This window comes from Microcebus murinus, chromosome 9, assembly GCF_040939455.1.
Source record: "Microcebus murinus isolate Inina chromosome 9, M.murinus_Inina_mat1.0, whole genome shotgun sequence".
In the NCBI taxonomy this organism is placed as follows: domain Eukaryota; kingdom Metazoa; phylum Chordata; class Mammalia; order Primates; family Cheirogaleidae; genus Microcebus; species Microcebus murinus.
Window position 1 is genome coordinate 89,488,276 of NC_134112.1, and position 13,992 is coordinate 89,502,267.

A 13,992-nucleotide genomic window follows, 5' to 3' on the forward strand; every position below is an offset into this window, starting at 1 on the left:
TCACGTGACTTCAGAGTATGTGCTTTCTGATATCCTGTGTTGCCCCATCTCTAAAACCTTTCGTTTCTTCTAGGTTTTAAAAAGTGCTAGGGGCCGGGCGCGGTGGCTCACGCCTGTGAGCACTCTGGGAGGCTGAGGCGGGTGGATTGCTCGAGGTCAGGAGTTCGAAACCAGCCTGAGCAAGAGTGAGACCCTGTCTCCACTAGAAATACAAAGAAATGTATTGACCAACTAAACATATATAGAAAAAATTAGCCGGGCACAGTGGTGCATACCTGTAGTCCCAGCTACTTAGGAGGCTGAGGCCAGAGAATTGGATGAGCCCAGGAGTTTGAGGTTGCTGTGAACTAGGCTGATGGCACGGCACTCACTCTAGCCTGGGCAACAAAGCGAGACTCTGTCTCAAAAAATAAATAAATAAATAAATAGTGCTAGGGATGTGATTCAGGTTTTCAAGATGTAATTATTAGTATTAATAATAATAGCTATTTTTATTAGGCAAAAACCAGTCCTGTGATTGGGTACAGTGCTGCTGTGTCCCACTGCTTCCCAAGGCCCCATTCACCTCTCGGGAGACAGTGGCCCTGACTGGATTTTTTAGATTTTGAGTACTGCATAGTCTGATCCTCCCAATGATCATGTGAGTAAGTAGTATTTCTCCCATTTAACAGATGAGGAAACTAGGTTCAAAAGGTTAAATGATTTGCCCGAGGCCACATAATTTTTAAGTGGTGGAGCCAGGATTTAAAGTTAGGACCATTAGTCCCTGTGGCTGATATTCTGCTGTATTCTATGTTCATGCTCACTCCCTAAACAAAAATTGGTTAGTGATGAATGTGTTTCAATCTTCTAAGGCTCTGTCATGTCTCATATCAAAAAATATCATCCGGCTCTTCAGTAGTTATGCCAGGATTTATACGGTTTCTTCCCAACCCCTTAGTAAGAAATTATCAATAACAAGATTCATTTTACTTACTGATACCCGTGAATTCTCCATATTTTTCTTTGAAATATGAGATGATACATTTTCTTTAGGAAATGGGAATTCATATTCAGCAAAAATGCTCATGTCTGTCTGATAAGCTGTTTCTTGCTGCTCTTTCTTACTTTGCTGCATTCTTCCACTGTTTAACCTCTTGCCTTTCTTTGATTCCCTTTCTTAAAGTTTTTTGTTTTTTGTTTTTTTTTAATTAACGTAACATCAAGATTTTATTGCCTTTCTCTTCTTATCTCCTCCCAGTTCAAAATGCTTGCATCTCTTAATAGCCAGCATTCTCTTAGATCTGCAGTTGGGCTCGACACACTCAAGCCTCAGCACAATTTTCTTTGTAGTTTTAGCCTTTTTCCGGAAAATCGGCTTAGTCTGCCCACCATAGCCACTCTGCTTCCTATCATAACGCCGCTTTCCCTGGGCATACAGAGAATCCTTGCCCTTCTTGTACTGTGTCACTTTGTGGGGCTGGTGCTTGCCACATTTCTTACAGAAAGTCCGACGGGTTTTAGGAACGTTCACCATGTTTGCGTGCGCGCTATCGGCAACGAAAGCCCTTTCTTAAAGTTTTAATTCTGACTTTATTCCTATATTTCTGCCTCCTTCCCCCATGCCCAATCTTTATCGTCTCTAGGAAGCACATCTCAAAAATTTGCTGCTACTGCTTAGCTTTGACAAAAAAAAAAAATTGCTTCTAGTTATAGCATGTAAAATTGTCAAATAACTTGGTAGAGTGACAGCGTATGGCTTGCTCGGGTTATTGGATCAGGTCTCTCCATGTTTTACATCTCATGGATCTCAAAGTGCACTGTATCTTTGTGATTTCCTTTGTAAATTTTGCCTTAACTGATTATTGTAGACTATCTTGACTTACAAACTTTGGTTTTGGTCATCTGATTAAGGTAGGAAACATAGTGATAAAAATATTATTCTTAAGCTTATTTAATTAATTTGCGCTTATCCTTTGATAATAACCTTGGCTAATTTTTTCATTGTTATTAATTACATAGAACCCAGTTTGGCCAGTGTCTTTTTGCTGGGTGGCAGTGTTGCACCGTTGAGGTCAGAAAGCTGCTGGTCTGAATCCTGGATCCCACCACACATTAGCAGTGTGATTTGGGGGCATATCATGTAGTCTCTCTAAAGTTGAGATTCCTTGTTTATAAGATGAGGGCTATAATACCAATTTCTGTTATGAAGATTAAACATGGTGATGATTATATAGTGTAAAATAAAATGTCAGACACATTGTTAGACAATCAGTAATGTTTGTAGAAAATGAGACATCTGCTTTCTGTTATCTTGGAGATGGCAGCAAAAATTAATAAACTTGTGGATAGTAAAAATATACAAGACACCCAAAGCACTAAAAAGTCTTGTGCGTATCATTTTGTGAATTTAGGAAAATTGAGATAAATACAGATATTATATGTATGTATCAAATATGAAACAAAGATATATATACTAAATTTTGTTTTAACTACTTTGTGATAGATGCTAACCTGGGTACCAAGGATACAAAGCTAAGTAAATCATAGCTCTTCAAGGAGCTTATTCTTTAGTAAACAAGTATGGAAACAAATAATATCTTGTTTTTTGAACTGTGAGTTGTGATCCATCAGTGGGTTGTGAAATCACATTAGTATTACTAGGTAAAAACCAGCATTTTTAAAAAATGAAATAAAGGCCGGGCGTGGTGGCTCACGCCTGTAATCCTAGAACTCTGGGAGGCTGAGGCGGGAGGATTGTTCAAGGTCAGGAGTTTGAAACCAGCCTGAGCAAGAGTGAGACCCTGTCTCTATTAAAAATAGAAAGAAATTAATTGGCCAACAAAATATATAGAAAAAATTAGCCGGGCATGGTGGTGCATGCCTGTAGTCCCAGCTACTCAGGAGGCTGAGGCAGGAGGATTGCCTGAGCCCAGGAGTCTGAGGTTGCTGTGAGCTAGGCTGAGGCCATGGCACTCTAGCCTGGGCAACATAGTGAGACTCTGTCTCACTAAAAAAAAAGAAAATGAAATAAAATAGATATATGTACCAATACATCAAAAGTGAGGCCAATAAGTATTGTAGGACATTTTTGTTTATATGCATACACATTTGTGACTACTAGATGACTAAATCTGATTTTCCATAACTAGGGAAAACAAAAACTTAAGGTTATAAAGTTTGAAATATCATCAAAAATTCTTATAAGTATTTTTACTTAATTTTCAGTTTCATACTTTTTTATGATCTGTGATAATTGAAACTATTAAAAATAGGCAGTACTAATTTATTATTCACATTGCTTCTTTTTAAATACTGTTTTTCCCTTCACCCATTATCAGTTAAATTATGTTTTAAAAAATCTTTTATTTCAACAGTGTACCATCAATTCCATCTTACTTCACTTATTCACTATATGTTTGGCTTTTAGCTTCCTCTCGGGGGTTACCAACTCTACAAATTTTCTTTTTCCGGCATATTATGGGGGCACAAATTTTAAGGTTTCAAAAAATGCCCTTTCCCCCTCTCCCCCCCTACAAATTTTTTTGTTGACCATATGTGATGTTATCCTCCCTCCATATATAGCCTTTTGCCTCCAGCCACACATTTCAGCTGGATTGTTGACTATATTCTGGTCAGTAATCCTGATGGAGTACAGTGAATCCTATTTACAATTATGTCAATGACTCCATAACTTAAGGATGTAGTCATGGAATCTCTGTTCTTGTTAGATATATTACCAAATTGTTTTGTCTACTCATAGATGTCTGCAACTTCAACTTGGATTGATCACATGATTGGACTTTACATTTCTTTGACCTATACTATTTTTTGGTTACATATTATGATGTACATATGTTGGGAGTGCATGTAATAATTTGATGTGTTCATATAATCAAATCAGACTAAGTGAGAATATCCATCACCTTAAGTATTTCTCTTTTCTTTACTCTGAATTACTTTCTTACAGCTATTTTGAAATTTACAGTTGATTAATGTTAACTGTACTTATCCTACTGTGACCTATACTAAATCTAAAAGTCTTTTCTATTTAATTCTAAAGAACTTTAACCTTTATGGGAATTGATCTTTTGTTTTTTCATATTCTTAGGGTCATATAAATTTTACAGATTTTTTAAAATACCTGTAGTAGGCCTTCAAAAGATATTCATATTCTAATACTGAAATCTGTGCATGTTATTTTATATGGCAAAGGGGGAGAGGTATCTTTGCATATGTGATTAAGTTAAGGATCTTGAGATGGGAGTGTTATCTTAGATCCCATGGGCCTTAAATGCAATCATGTGTATCCTTAGAAGAGGGAAGCAGAGGAGATCTTATACATACAGAGAATTCTCAGCCAGGTGAAGGGAGGGCGAAGAGAGATTTGAAGATGTTGGCCTTGACGACTGCAGTGCTACAGCTGCAACCAAGAAATGCCAGCAGCCACTAGAAGGTAGAAGATGCAAGGAATGAGTTGTTCCCTGGAGTCTCTGGAGGGAACTCAGTCCTGTTGACACTTTGATTTCAGCCTAGTAATACTGATTTTGGACCTTAGACTGTGAGAAGATAAATTTCTGTTGTTTTAAGCCACCAGGATTATGGTAATTTGTTATAGCAGCTGTGGGAAACTTACACAATATCCACTTGAATTTGGATCTCTCAAATAGCTTTGTCTGCCTGTTGATCACAACTCATGTGGTAGCCTACTGATAGGAAGTTCTTTGGTTTTTTTCATTAGATATTTGTCTCAAAGTACAATAATCGCTTGTTGCAGAAGGGCGTGGTGGTACCTGCCTGTAATTTCAGCTACACAGGAGGATTACTTGAGCTCGGGAGTTTGAAACCAGCTTGGGCAACATAGTGAGACCTCCTCTCAAAGAAAAAAAAAATAATTGTTTATTGAAAGTGATATCTTTCTTATGTTTCTCTAGGCTGCCAAACTTTTTGATGAAGAAGGAAGGAAAAAATTCTTTACACAGGATATGAATAATATTCTTCTGGAGTAAGTAATTTTCTTCTTTGACTAAAAAAAACCTTAAGAATGATTTATTTTAAAATGTAGTAGGCCTTTGAGAGACAGATGCTGAGTGGTTGGCTAGTCTCATGCATTAGCTCTTCTTTTCAGCCTTACAGCATATATGATTAGTGTTAGTTTCTTAGCAGAATTATGCTTCCCAGTGTGTTGGTTCTGCTGGACCACTAGATTTGGCATGATTTTCCGTCTGCTTTTCATTACTTATACATGGGGAAAATAATTCCATTGATATCTAGTGGGGTTAATTATAATTCATAAAAGCTTTTCTAGCCAATTGGAAAGTGTGGTTTCTTAAAGAAGTCAGGATTGTGAGATATGATGGAGGTAATGTGGAGAAAACAAAAGAAGTTAGATTAGGAATGAGAAAAATGAGTGCCAATATATGATACAGATTGTGTTTAAATGAACTTGTATGTAACTTAGCCATAATTTTACACTCTTTGAGTTTGATATTAATGAAGCTGTAGGTTCTAAGATTGTGGTCAAATAAGCCATACTTGTAAACATACTGGCTGGTAGATATTAACCATTGGTTGCAGGAATCAGTTATATAATTGGCTACAGAACTGGGCAAAAAAGTGCTCACGAGGAAAGCAGCAGATTTTACTCCTTTCTGATGAAAATAATGTATGCCTGCTCTTGGTGGTTTAGTAGCATCATATAGAAAGACGCAGGAAAGCAGTATTTCTAATGCTATGATTCCTGACTTTTAAATACATAATGGAGATAGTTTCTCATGAGATATGAAGAAAGACTGATTGGTTCACTGGTCTTGATAAGTGTTGTAATTAATTACAATCTCTATTATCCTGGAGTACTTAAACATAAACTCAGAAAACATAACATAGTGTGCTATTAGTATGGTGGCAGAGACGTTTCTCATTCTGTTCTTATTTATTTTAGACAGGAATTTTCAGATTCATTCTGTCTGCCTAGAAGCCAGGCAAATGCTTCCTGGCTGTGCCACCTTCTTTTACCTAGCTCCCTAGCCCCCCTTTTAAAATCCAAGACTCAATGACAGTGTAGCCATCACTGATTAGAGCTGCCCCAGATTCTATAATCAGGGATCTGACCAGCTCTTCTTTTTCTTCCCACCTGAGAGCCCTGAGTGTACTAGATCAGCTCATTCTCTTATGACTGAGACTGTTCTCTTTTATTTTACTCTTCTGTAAGAGAGAACAACTATTTCTCCTCTGGGAGAGTCAAAAGACTATCATTGGGACATAGCATCTCAAATAAGCAGAATACGGCATTTCATTAATAGGCTTCTTTGTTCGTTCCTCCCATGCATATCTTAAATCTTCTAGTTTTTTGGAGCCCATCTACTTTTTATTTCACAGAGAGTGTGCCTCCAGTTCCACTGTGCCTCCAGTCCCGGTGTTCAGTGTTGAATTTTTTCCCTTTTAGTCACTTTCTTATTACCCCAGCCTCTTTTTCCACATTCCTGCACAAACATGCGCTATTTTTCTGAACTGAGTTGTTGTTCTAAGGGCATATGGGACATAATTATTAGGGATAGTAATTCCTGTGTAGTTATCTAGGCGTATTGGTTCTGCCTCACCATTGCTTCCTATGCTAGGGGAAAAAAAGGGATGGATTTGCTGGAATGGGGGAACCCTGTTTATTTTTGCTTCGTTGAATTTTGATCTGGATCAACAAATACACAACATGCTGATTTGATTTTGTTCCCTGTTGAATGAAGCAGACATTGCTAACAAATTGTGACGCTCTTTGCCTATGATCTTGATTCAGCCGAACACATTTCTGCCTAACAAATTGCTCCAGACAGGTAGGTATTACTGGTAGTCTGGAGCTGGTACTGGATGCTTGCAGTGAGACCTAGTTGCCATCTCTTTGTTAGATGTTCCTTTAAGGAACTTGTGAATGAGTAGTGACTTGAATCTCAATATAAAAGGACTTACCAATTGTATTCTCATCAGAGAGTCAGCTTTTCCTATAGCTGAGTTAACCTTTTTACTTTTATAAGTAGGTCATTGTGTCAGTCTGTCCTTACCTGTCATCTCTTAGTAGTTGGAGTTTATATTTTTATTTTTTTTATATTAGCTCAACTAATTTTTAATAATAGAGCAAGCCTAAAAGGCCTCCTACCTAAAGTCTAGACTTTTAATAAAGATTTAACCACATACTGGTTGCCAAATGTTTATACACAGAACCTCACAGTCATAGTGATTATATTCCATATGCACCCTTGCATTTGACCCTCTGGTTCTTACAGTTCTTAAACTTTTTGCCATTTTTAATTGTCTGTCTGGCTTTTCTAATACCAAGAATTTTCTATTACCAATTGCAGGGAGAATAATTTTCCCATATTTCTTTTTTTTTTTTTTCTGAAATTGCAGTATATCTTAGAAGTTATGGATACATTAGATATGATAGAGTTTCTTTTCTTCCCAAAAAGCTATTTATTGGATTTTCAGATGCATCTTACATTTATGAGAAATACTTAAGTCTGCCTGTACCTTCTCCTATAATAGAATGTGATGATTTAGACATAGGTTGTTGCCAAGAGCCCCAATTTGGTCTTGACCTTCAAATTAGCATCTCTTATCTTTCTACAGTAGCAGCTGCCAGGTAAAATGTCTTCCATGTTGGGAGACACCTCAATTATTTATTAGTAGGTGTGTCCAGCTGAAAATATGATGGCTGTTACAAACCATTCTCCTCTTTAAAAAAAAAATAGCTATTAGGCTAAATACACATTGAATAACTTGTTTTCTGTCTCAAAAACCTAATTTTTAAGTGGAAATGGGAACTGGAGAACTTGAATGAATTGACAAACTATTAAATACTATATATAGTTTGTGTAGTACAGACACAATAAAAGAAACAAAGATGGGTAAGATAGCTTATATATTTAGTTAGAAGGGCTTTACCTCTTCTGAATCTTTACTTTTTTCAAACACTTATAAGGAAAAGAATACTCTAGGAACTCAGTGAAACTATGACACGTTCAGGTAGCAGTTGTTGTGGAGAGAGAGTGGTAGTATAATATTTCCTTGAGGAAATAAATTTTTGGTTAATGATGGATTTTTTGAGCTTTACCCAAAAATTTAGACTTTGCCCCGTCACCAAAAAGGTATTGCCTTATTGCCTCCTTATTTGTGGTCATATAAATTCTGCTTTTAAACTAGACTTGAACTATTTTCTGTAGCATTAGTAGTTATTGGGTGGGGTTTTTTTGCATGAAGAATACTAGGACCAGAGGTCGTGGCTCATGCCTGTAATCCTAGCACTCTGGGAGGCCGAGGCGGGAGGATCACTTGAGGTCAGGACTTCGAGACCAGCCTGAGCTGAGAGTGAGACGCCATCTCTACTAAAAATAGAAAAAATTAGCCAGGCACATTAGCCACACCTGTAGTCCCAGCTACTTGGGAAGCTGAGGCAGGAAAGATCACTTGAGCCCAGGAGTTCGAGGTTGCAGTAAGCTGTGATTACACCACTCTAGCTGGGGTGACAGAGCCAGACTCTGTCTCAGAAAAAGAAAAAAAAATGGAGGAAATCATGGAAAAATAAAATGAAAACAATCAACTGCCTTTGCCTTCTTGCTTTATGTGGTGTCACCTAAAAGAAAGTCTATATGGTTTATTGTTGATTTTTTTTTTTTTTTTTTTTGGTCAGCATTGAGTTACAGCTACAAGAACTAGGCCCTGTCATTCGTAGTGGTGTGTATTCCCACCTTGAAGCTTTTGTGCCATGCAATAAAGAAACACTGGTAAAACGTCTGAAGAAATTACATCTCAATGTCCAGGTAAGAAGAATAATAATATCTGCATTTGGGGTCTCATAACCTGGAAGGTAGAGACTTGTTTCTGACTGGGGCCTTTGCATCTTAATTGCTTTATGGTCATATTGTATGTATTTATAATAACCATAAGAGATTATTAAAGATATGTTAGATCCCCTGAAAGCAAATACTTTAATTGATAGGTTTTATGAGAAAAAAATGTATTCTAAGCCGTAGAATTTCTAAGGTGTGCTCTGACAAACATAATTCTTTATATCAGTACTCACTTCTTTTTTTTTTTTGTCTTTCACATTTGTTAATAAAATGCTTATTTTGATTTGAGAAACTATAGTTTTTTTTTCAATTTAAAGCAAATTAATAAACAAATGAAATTTGTTTGAAGTCTCAGATTTTGTGCCTTTGCGTGGCTCCTTCAGACATTGGCAGTTGGAGCTTACTGCCATAAGTTCACATGACAGAAATGGGTACTAATAAAAAAAGAACTAGAAGTAGAAAATCAGCTTTTTGCAGATTATATTTTTTAAGGAACATTTGAAGTGTGATGTTTGAAGTTATTTAATATCCTTTTGGCTATAGAAGAAAGACATTTATCCTTGCTTTTCTTTATATAGTTTTAGTCACATAAATATGTATCCCTAAATATTATATGATTTAGTTTTGCATAATTTTTGAGCTCCATATAGAGATATACTGTTTTCTTCTGAAACTTTCTGCCACTCAATATTATGTAACTCAATTTTATGTTATGTCCATATGTAGTAGAAATCCATTCATTTTTTACTGTACAGTGCTCCATTGTATGAATATATCCCAATTAATTTGTCCGTTTTATCGTTGATGGATATTTGGGTTGTTTCCAGACAGTTTCAGCTACATAATTCTTTAAAAGTGATCATTTAGGAGCTATGACACTTGATGCTCACATTTTTAAAAATAGGATTTTATAGCAGACACTGTCATATGTGTTATATATTAATTGGTATGCATGGACTAGGTTAAATTGCTTATTGGTAATATTAATTGTGTTTTAAAAATCTTTCTCTTTACCAAAAATCACATTTTAAAAACAGTTGTTTCTATACTCTGGTTTCTCTTCAAAACGAATAAATCTTTCGCCTTTTACTAAAGATTTCCGTGGAGAGAAACAGTTATGAGTTGGTAACCAAATTTTTTGAAGTCTTGCTTAGGCAAGGCTAAGTAAAAAAATAATAATAATAAAAAAAATTAGAAAAAAAATAAATAAATAAAAACAGTTGTTTCTGTGAAGAAAAGCAAAGTCTTATAATAATTCTGCAACAGTGATAGTGATAAAAGTATGTTTTAAATAGTTACATATATACATTGTTATTTGTAAAATGAAAATAATAAATTGGCTAATTAAAGCTGTCAGATACAAACCTACTTGCTTTCCTTTTTGCCCTGAATCCACATGGATAAGAGTTTCTAGGTTCCTCTTTCACTTTGACCTTGATCTTGCATTTTTGCTTGCAGCATAAATCACAATTACTAATAATAACTGAGAGAACAGGATGCCAACATCCTGTTAGTCACCCAATCCAAATTGTGTGTTCCACAGCAGTGTTTCTTCTTATGGTACTGGCTCCCCATCATAAAGGGATTAGCCAGTAGTAGTTTTACAATGTAGAATTTTTATTTATTGGTTTTTGAGACAGGATTTCACTCTGTCACCCAGGCCAGAGTGCAATAGCATGATCATAGCTCACTGTAACCTTAAATTCCTGGACTCCAGTGATCCTCCTGCCTCAGTCTCCCAAGTAGTTAAGACTACAGGCATGTGCCACAATGCCCAGTTAATTTTTTAAACATTTTTTTTTGTAGAGACAGGGTCTTGCTATGTTGCCCAGGCTGATCTCTAACTCTTGGCATCAAATGATTCTCTTGCCTTGGCCTCCCAAAGTGCTGGGATTAAAGTGGATTTTTTTTTCCTCTATTTAATCATTTGTATTATAGTTAAAGTGTTCTTGAGGCATTTTTAAGAGTGTAGAGGAGTTGGGCACAAGTGGCTTATGCTGTAATCCCAGCGTTTGGGGAGGCTGAGGCAGGAGGATTGCTTGAGCCCAAAAGTTTGAGGTTGCAGTGAGCTATGATGAAGCCACCGACTCTAGCCTGGAAGACAGAGCAAGACCCTGTCTCAAAAAAAAAGAGTGTAAAGGAGCACTGTTAATAATTATGCTAGGGCAACAGGCAAAAACTGGGGCTTTTCTTGACTGAGAAAGGTCGTCATCTTAATTTATATCTAGTGTACATTATGAAAAGTCAGTGCTGTCTGTATTTTAATATGCTATTTCAAATGTGTAATCAATATCTAAAACAAATTTTATCTTTTGAGGATCGGCTTACAAAACAAGTTTTGTAAATATGTTTAAAAAAACTTTTAGTATGTTTTGTTTTGTCAGGATGATCGTTTAAGAGAACCTCTGCAAAAACTGAAACTGGCTGTTAGCAATGTCATGCCTGAACAGCTATTTAAATACCAGGAGGACTGCCAGGCTCGTAGTCAAGCTAAGTGTGCCAAGTATGTATCTCTTCTATTTGGGCTGACTTTTGCATTTGATGACTACTTTTAGTTGTTAGGGGTTGGTATTTTGGTGTTGCATGGACCTCATATTCAAGTAGAAATCCATATACACTACTGACATGACATAATTGAATGTTTTTTTTTTTGTTGTTTGTTTGTTTTTTGAGACAGAGTGTCTCGCTTTGTTGCCCAGGCTAGAGTGAGTGCCATGGCGTCAGCCTAGCTCACAGCAACCTCAAACTCCTGGGCTCAAGCAATCCTCCTGCCTCAGCCTCCCGAGTAGCTGGGACTACAGGCATGCGCCACCATGCCCGGCTAATTTTTTCTATATATATTAGTTGGCCAATTAATTTGTTTCTATTTATAGTAGAGATGGGGTCTCGCTCTTGCTCAGGTTGGTTTCGAACTCCTGAGCTCAAACGATCCGCCCGCCTCGGCCTCCCAGAGTGCTAGGATTACAGGCGTGAGCCACCGCGCCCGGCCAATTGAATGTTTTCTAAATGGCATGTCACTTCCCACTCAGTTGCTTTGGAGTCAAAGGCAAAAGACGTCTGTTGATTACAGATGTGGATACGAGCAAAGCAAGAACTGACACCAGTCAGACATACCACATTTTGGCCAAGTTGAATAGCTAGGGTTGGACACAAATACTTCCTGACCTAAATGATGAGAGTGTTTGTGCCTTTATATTATAGGCCAAAGACCTTATTTACCAAACTACTTTATAACTCCCTCCAAATTCAAAATATTACGTGGAAAGGTAGATCCTCTTTACCTTGTCATTTGAGTTAAGGAACTTCAAGCTCAAATTAAACCATACCAAGAAGCTGTCAATGAGATTTAACTTAGAGAAAAAACTTTTTAATGTAAAAATTCAAATAAAAAATATCAGAATGACAAGAGGAAAAGAAAAGGTAAAATAAATTATTGTAGAACCTTAGACCCTTTAGAAACCAGTGTGAAAAAGTTTGAAGATTTAAAAAAATCTTTTGAGTCCTATATAGTGAGAGAAAGTACTGAAGTATTTGTTAAATAATTAAGGTACCGACAAGCTAAAACACTTCACCTTGTGGGAATATTCCTTCTTCACTAAGTTAAAATGTCATCAATTAAATTAACAAGTATCTTGATTAGAACTGTCAAATTACAACTTCATTAAGGAAATAGTAATTTTCAGAGTTTTTAAAGTTGAGTTAATTGCCGATTAAGCAATTCAGCAAGTGTTTATGGAGCATATTATAGGCTATGTAGGGTTAAAACTTTGCTTCATAAGATGTTTTTCATTTTTAGATTGCAAACAGATGAAGAACGAGAAAAAAATGGATCTGAGGAAGATGATGATGAGAAGCCGGGGAAACGTGTCATAGGACCAAGAAAGAAATTCCACTGGGATGACACCATCAGGTAAGATTTAATAAGTTTCTACTTTTAGCCACATATATAATACAGAAGTAAGATTCCTAGCAAAAATAATCTATGGTAAATATAAAACTAGTTTGGAAGCAACCAAAGATTAGTATTGAGGGAAAAAATATTCAAAAGAAAATTAATTTGGTCCTAATATCCTTAGAATATTATCACTTATTTTCAGATACATTGTAATACTTTTTATAATCTAACCTTCTAATATTATAAGTCATACTGGTTTCAGAAAGCGAAATGCTCAGTAGGCTTTCTGTAGTCATCTCTCTTACCAATTCTTTTATACCCCAAGTAGAGACCTATAGCTTTTAATCTTCAGTGCCTTGATTAAAGTTATCAAAGGAAATTTTCTTCATATTGAGGGTTTGACTATAGTGCAATGAATAATGTATGTTAAACATTATTTATCTTCATGTCATTTTCTGAATTCTTTAGATAATATTCTGTATTATTGCTGTCAAATTTATGCTTTTTGGCACATGATGGCTCATGCCTGTAATCTTAGCACTCTGGGAGGCCAAGGCGGGCGGATGGTTTGAACTCAGGAGTTTGAGACTAGCCTGAGCAAGAGTGAGACGCCGTCTCTGCTAAAAAAAAAAAAAAAAAAGAAGGAAAGAAATTATCTGGACAACTAAAAGTATATATATAAAAAATTAGCTGGGCATGGTGGCACATGCCTGTAGTCCCAGCTACTCAGGAGGCTGAGGCAGGAGGATCGCTTGAGCCCAGGAGTTTGAGGTTGCTGTGAGCTAGGCTGATGCCATGGCACTCTAACCTAGGCAACAGAGTAAGACTCTGTCTCAAAAAAAAAAAAAAAAAAATTATGTGCTTTTCAAAAAATGTGTTTCAAACTTAATTTTCTATAATTTTATAGTCAGATTTATATACATATTTTTTCAATCTGTTTAGAGCTTTGTTATGTAACCTTGTTGAGATCAAATTGGGATGCTATGAGTTAGAGCCAAATAAAAGCCAATCTGCTGAGGATTATCTTAAATCCTTTATGGAGACAGAGGTGAAGCCCTTGTGGCCTAAGGGCTGGATGCAGGCAAGGTAAGAAATGTGACTTCCTGGATTTTATTTTACTTTCTTATTATTGCTATTATTAAAGACACACAGACATACACATGTGTGACATTGATTTTGCTAAGAACATATGTGTCCAATATCCTATACAGTTAGATGATCTTTGGTTTGAAAATGTCAAACACTTAAAAGTCACAAGAATGGAAAAACGAGCACCACATG

The 13,992-nt window shown here is 36.3% G+C and overlaps 2 protein-coding genes and 1 non-coding gene across 6 annotated transcripts in view; 2 read left to right on the forward strand and 1 right to left on the reverse strand.

Annotated features, from left to right (window-relative positions):
• UBN2 (ubinuclein 2) overlaps positions 1 to 13,992 on the forward strand; it is a 70,865-nt gene that overhangs the window by 26,843 nt on the left and 30,030 nt on the right. For all 4 annotated transcript variants that reach the window (XM_012767973.2, XM_012767975.3, XM_012767977.3 and 1 more), the window contains exons 7-11: positions 4,914 to 4,984; positions 8,657 to 8,786; positions 11,201 to 11,319; positions 12,613 to 12,726; positions 13,654 to 13,797. In XM_012767973.2, the coding sequence (XP_012623427.2) occupies positions 4,914 to 4,984; positions 8,657 to 8,786; positions 11,201 to 11,319; positions 12,613 to 12,726; positions 13,654 to 13,797 (578 nt within the window). The remainder of the gene's footprint in view (positions 1 to 4,913; positions 4,985 to 8,656; positions 8,787 to 11,200; positions 11,320 to 12,612; positions 12,727 to 13,653; positions 13,798 to 13,992) is intronic.
• LOC105873222 (large ribosomal subunit protein eL42-like) lies at positions 1,202 to 1,542 on the reverse strand. Its single transcript, XM_012767978.2, has one exon. It carries the CDS (start codon positions 1,514 to 1,516, stop codon positions 1,202 to 1,204), a length of 315 nt encoding a protein of 104 aa, XP_012623432.1. The 5' UTR covers positions 1,517 to 1,542.
• On the forward strand, positions 9,862 to 9,978 carry LOC142873118 (U5 spliceosomal RNA). Its single transcript, XR_012921168.1, has one exon. It is a non-coding gene; the product is annotated as a U5 spliceosomal RNA (small nuclear RNA).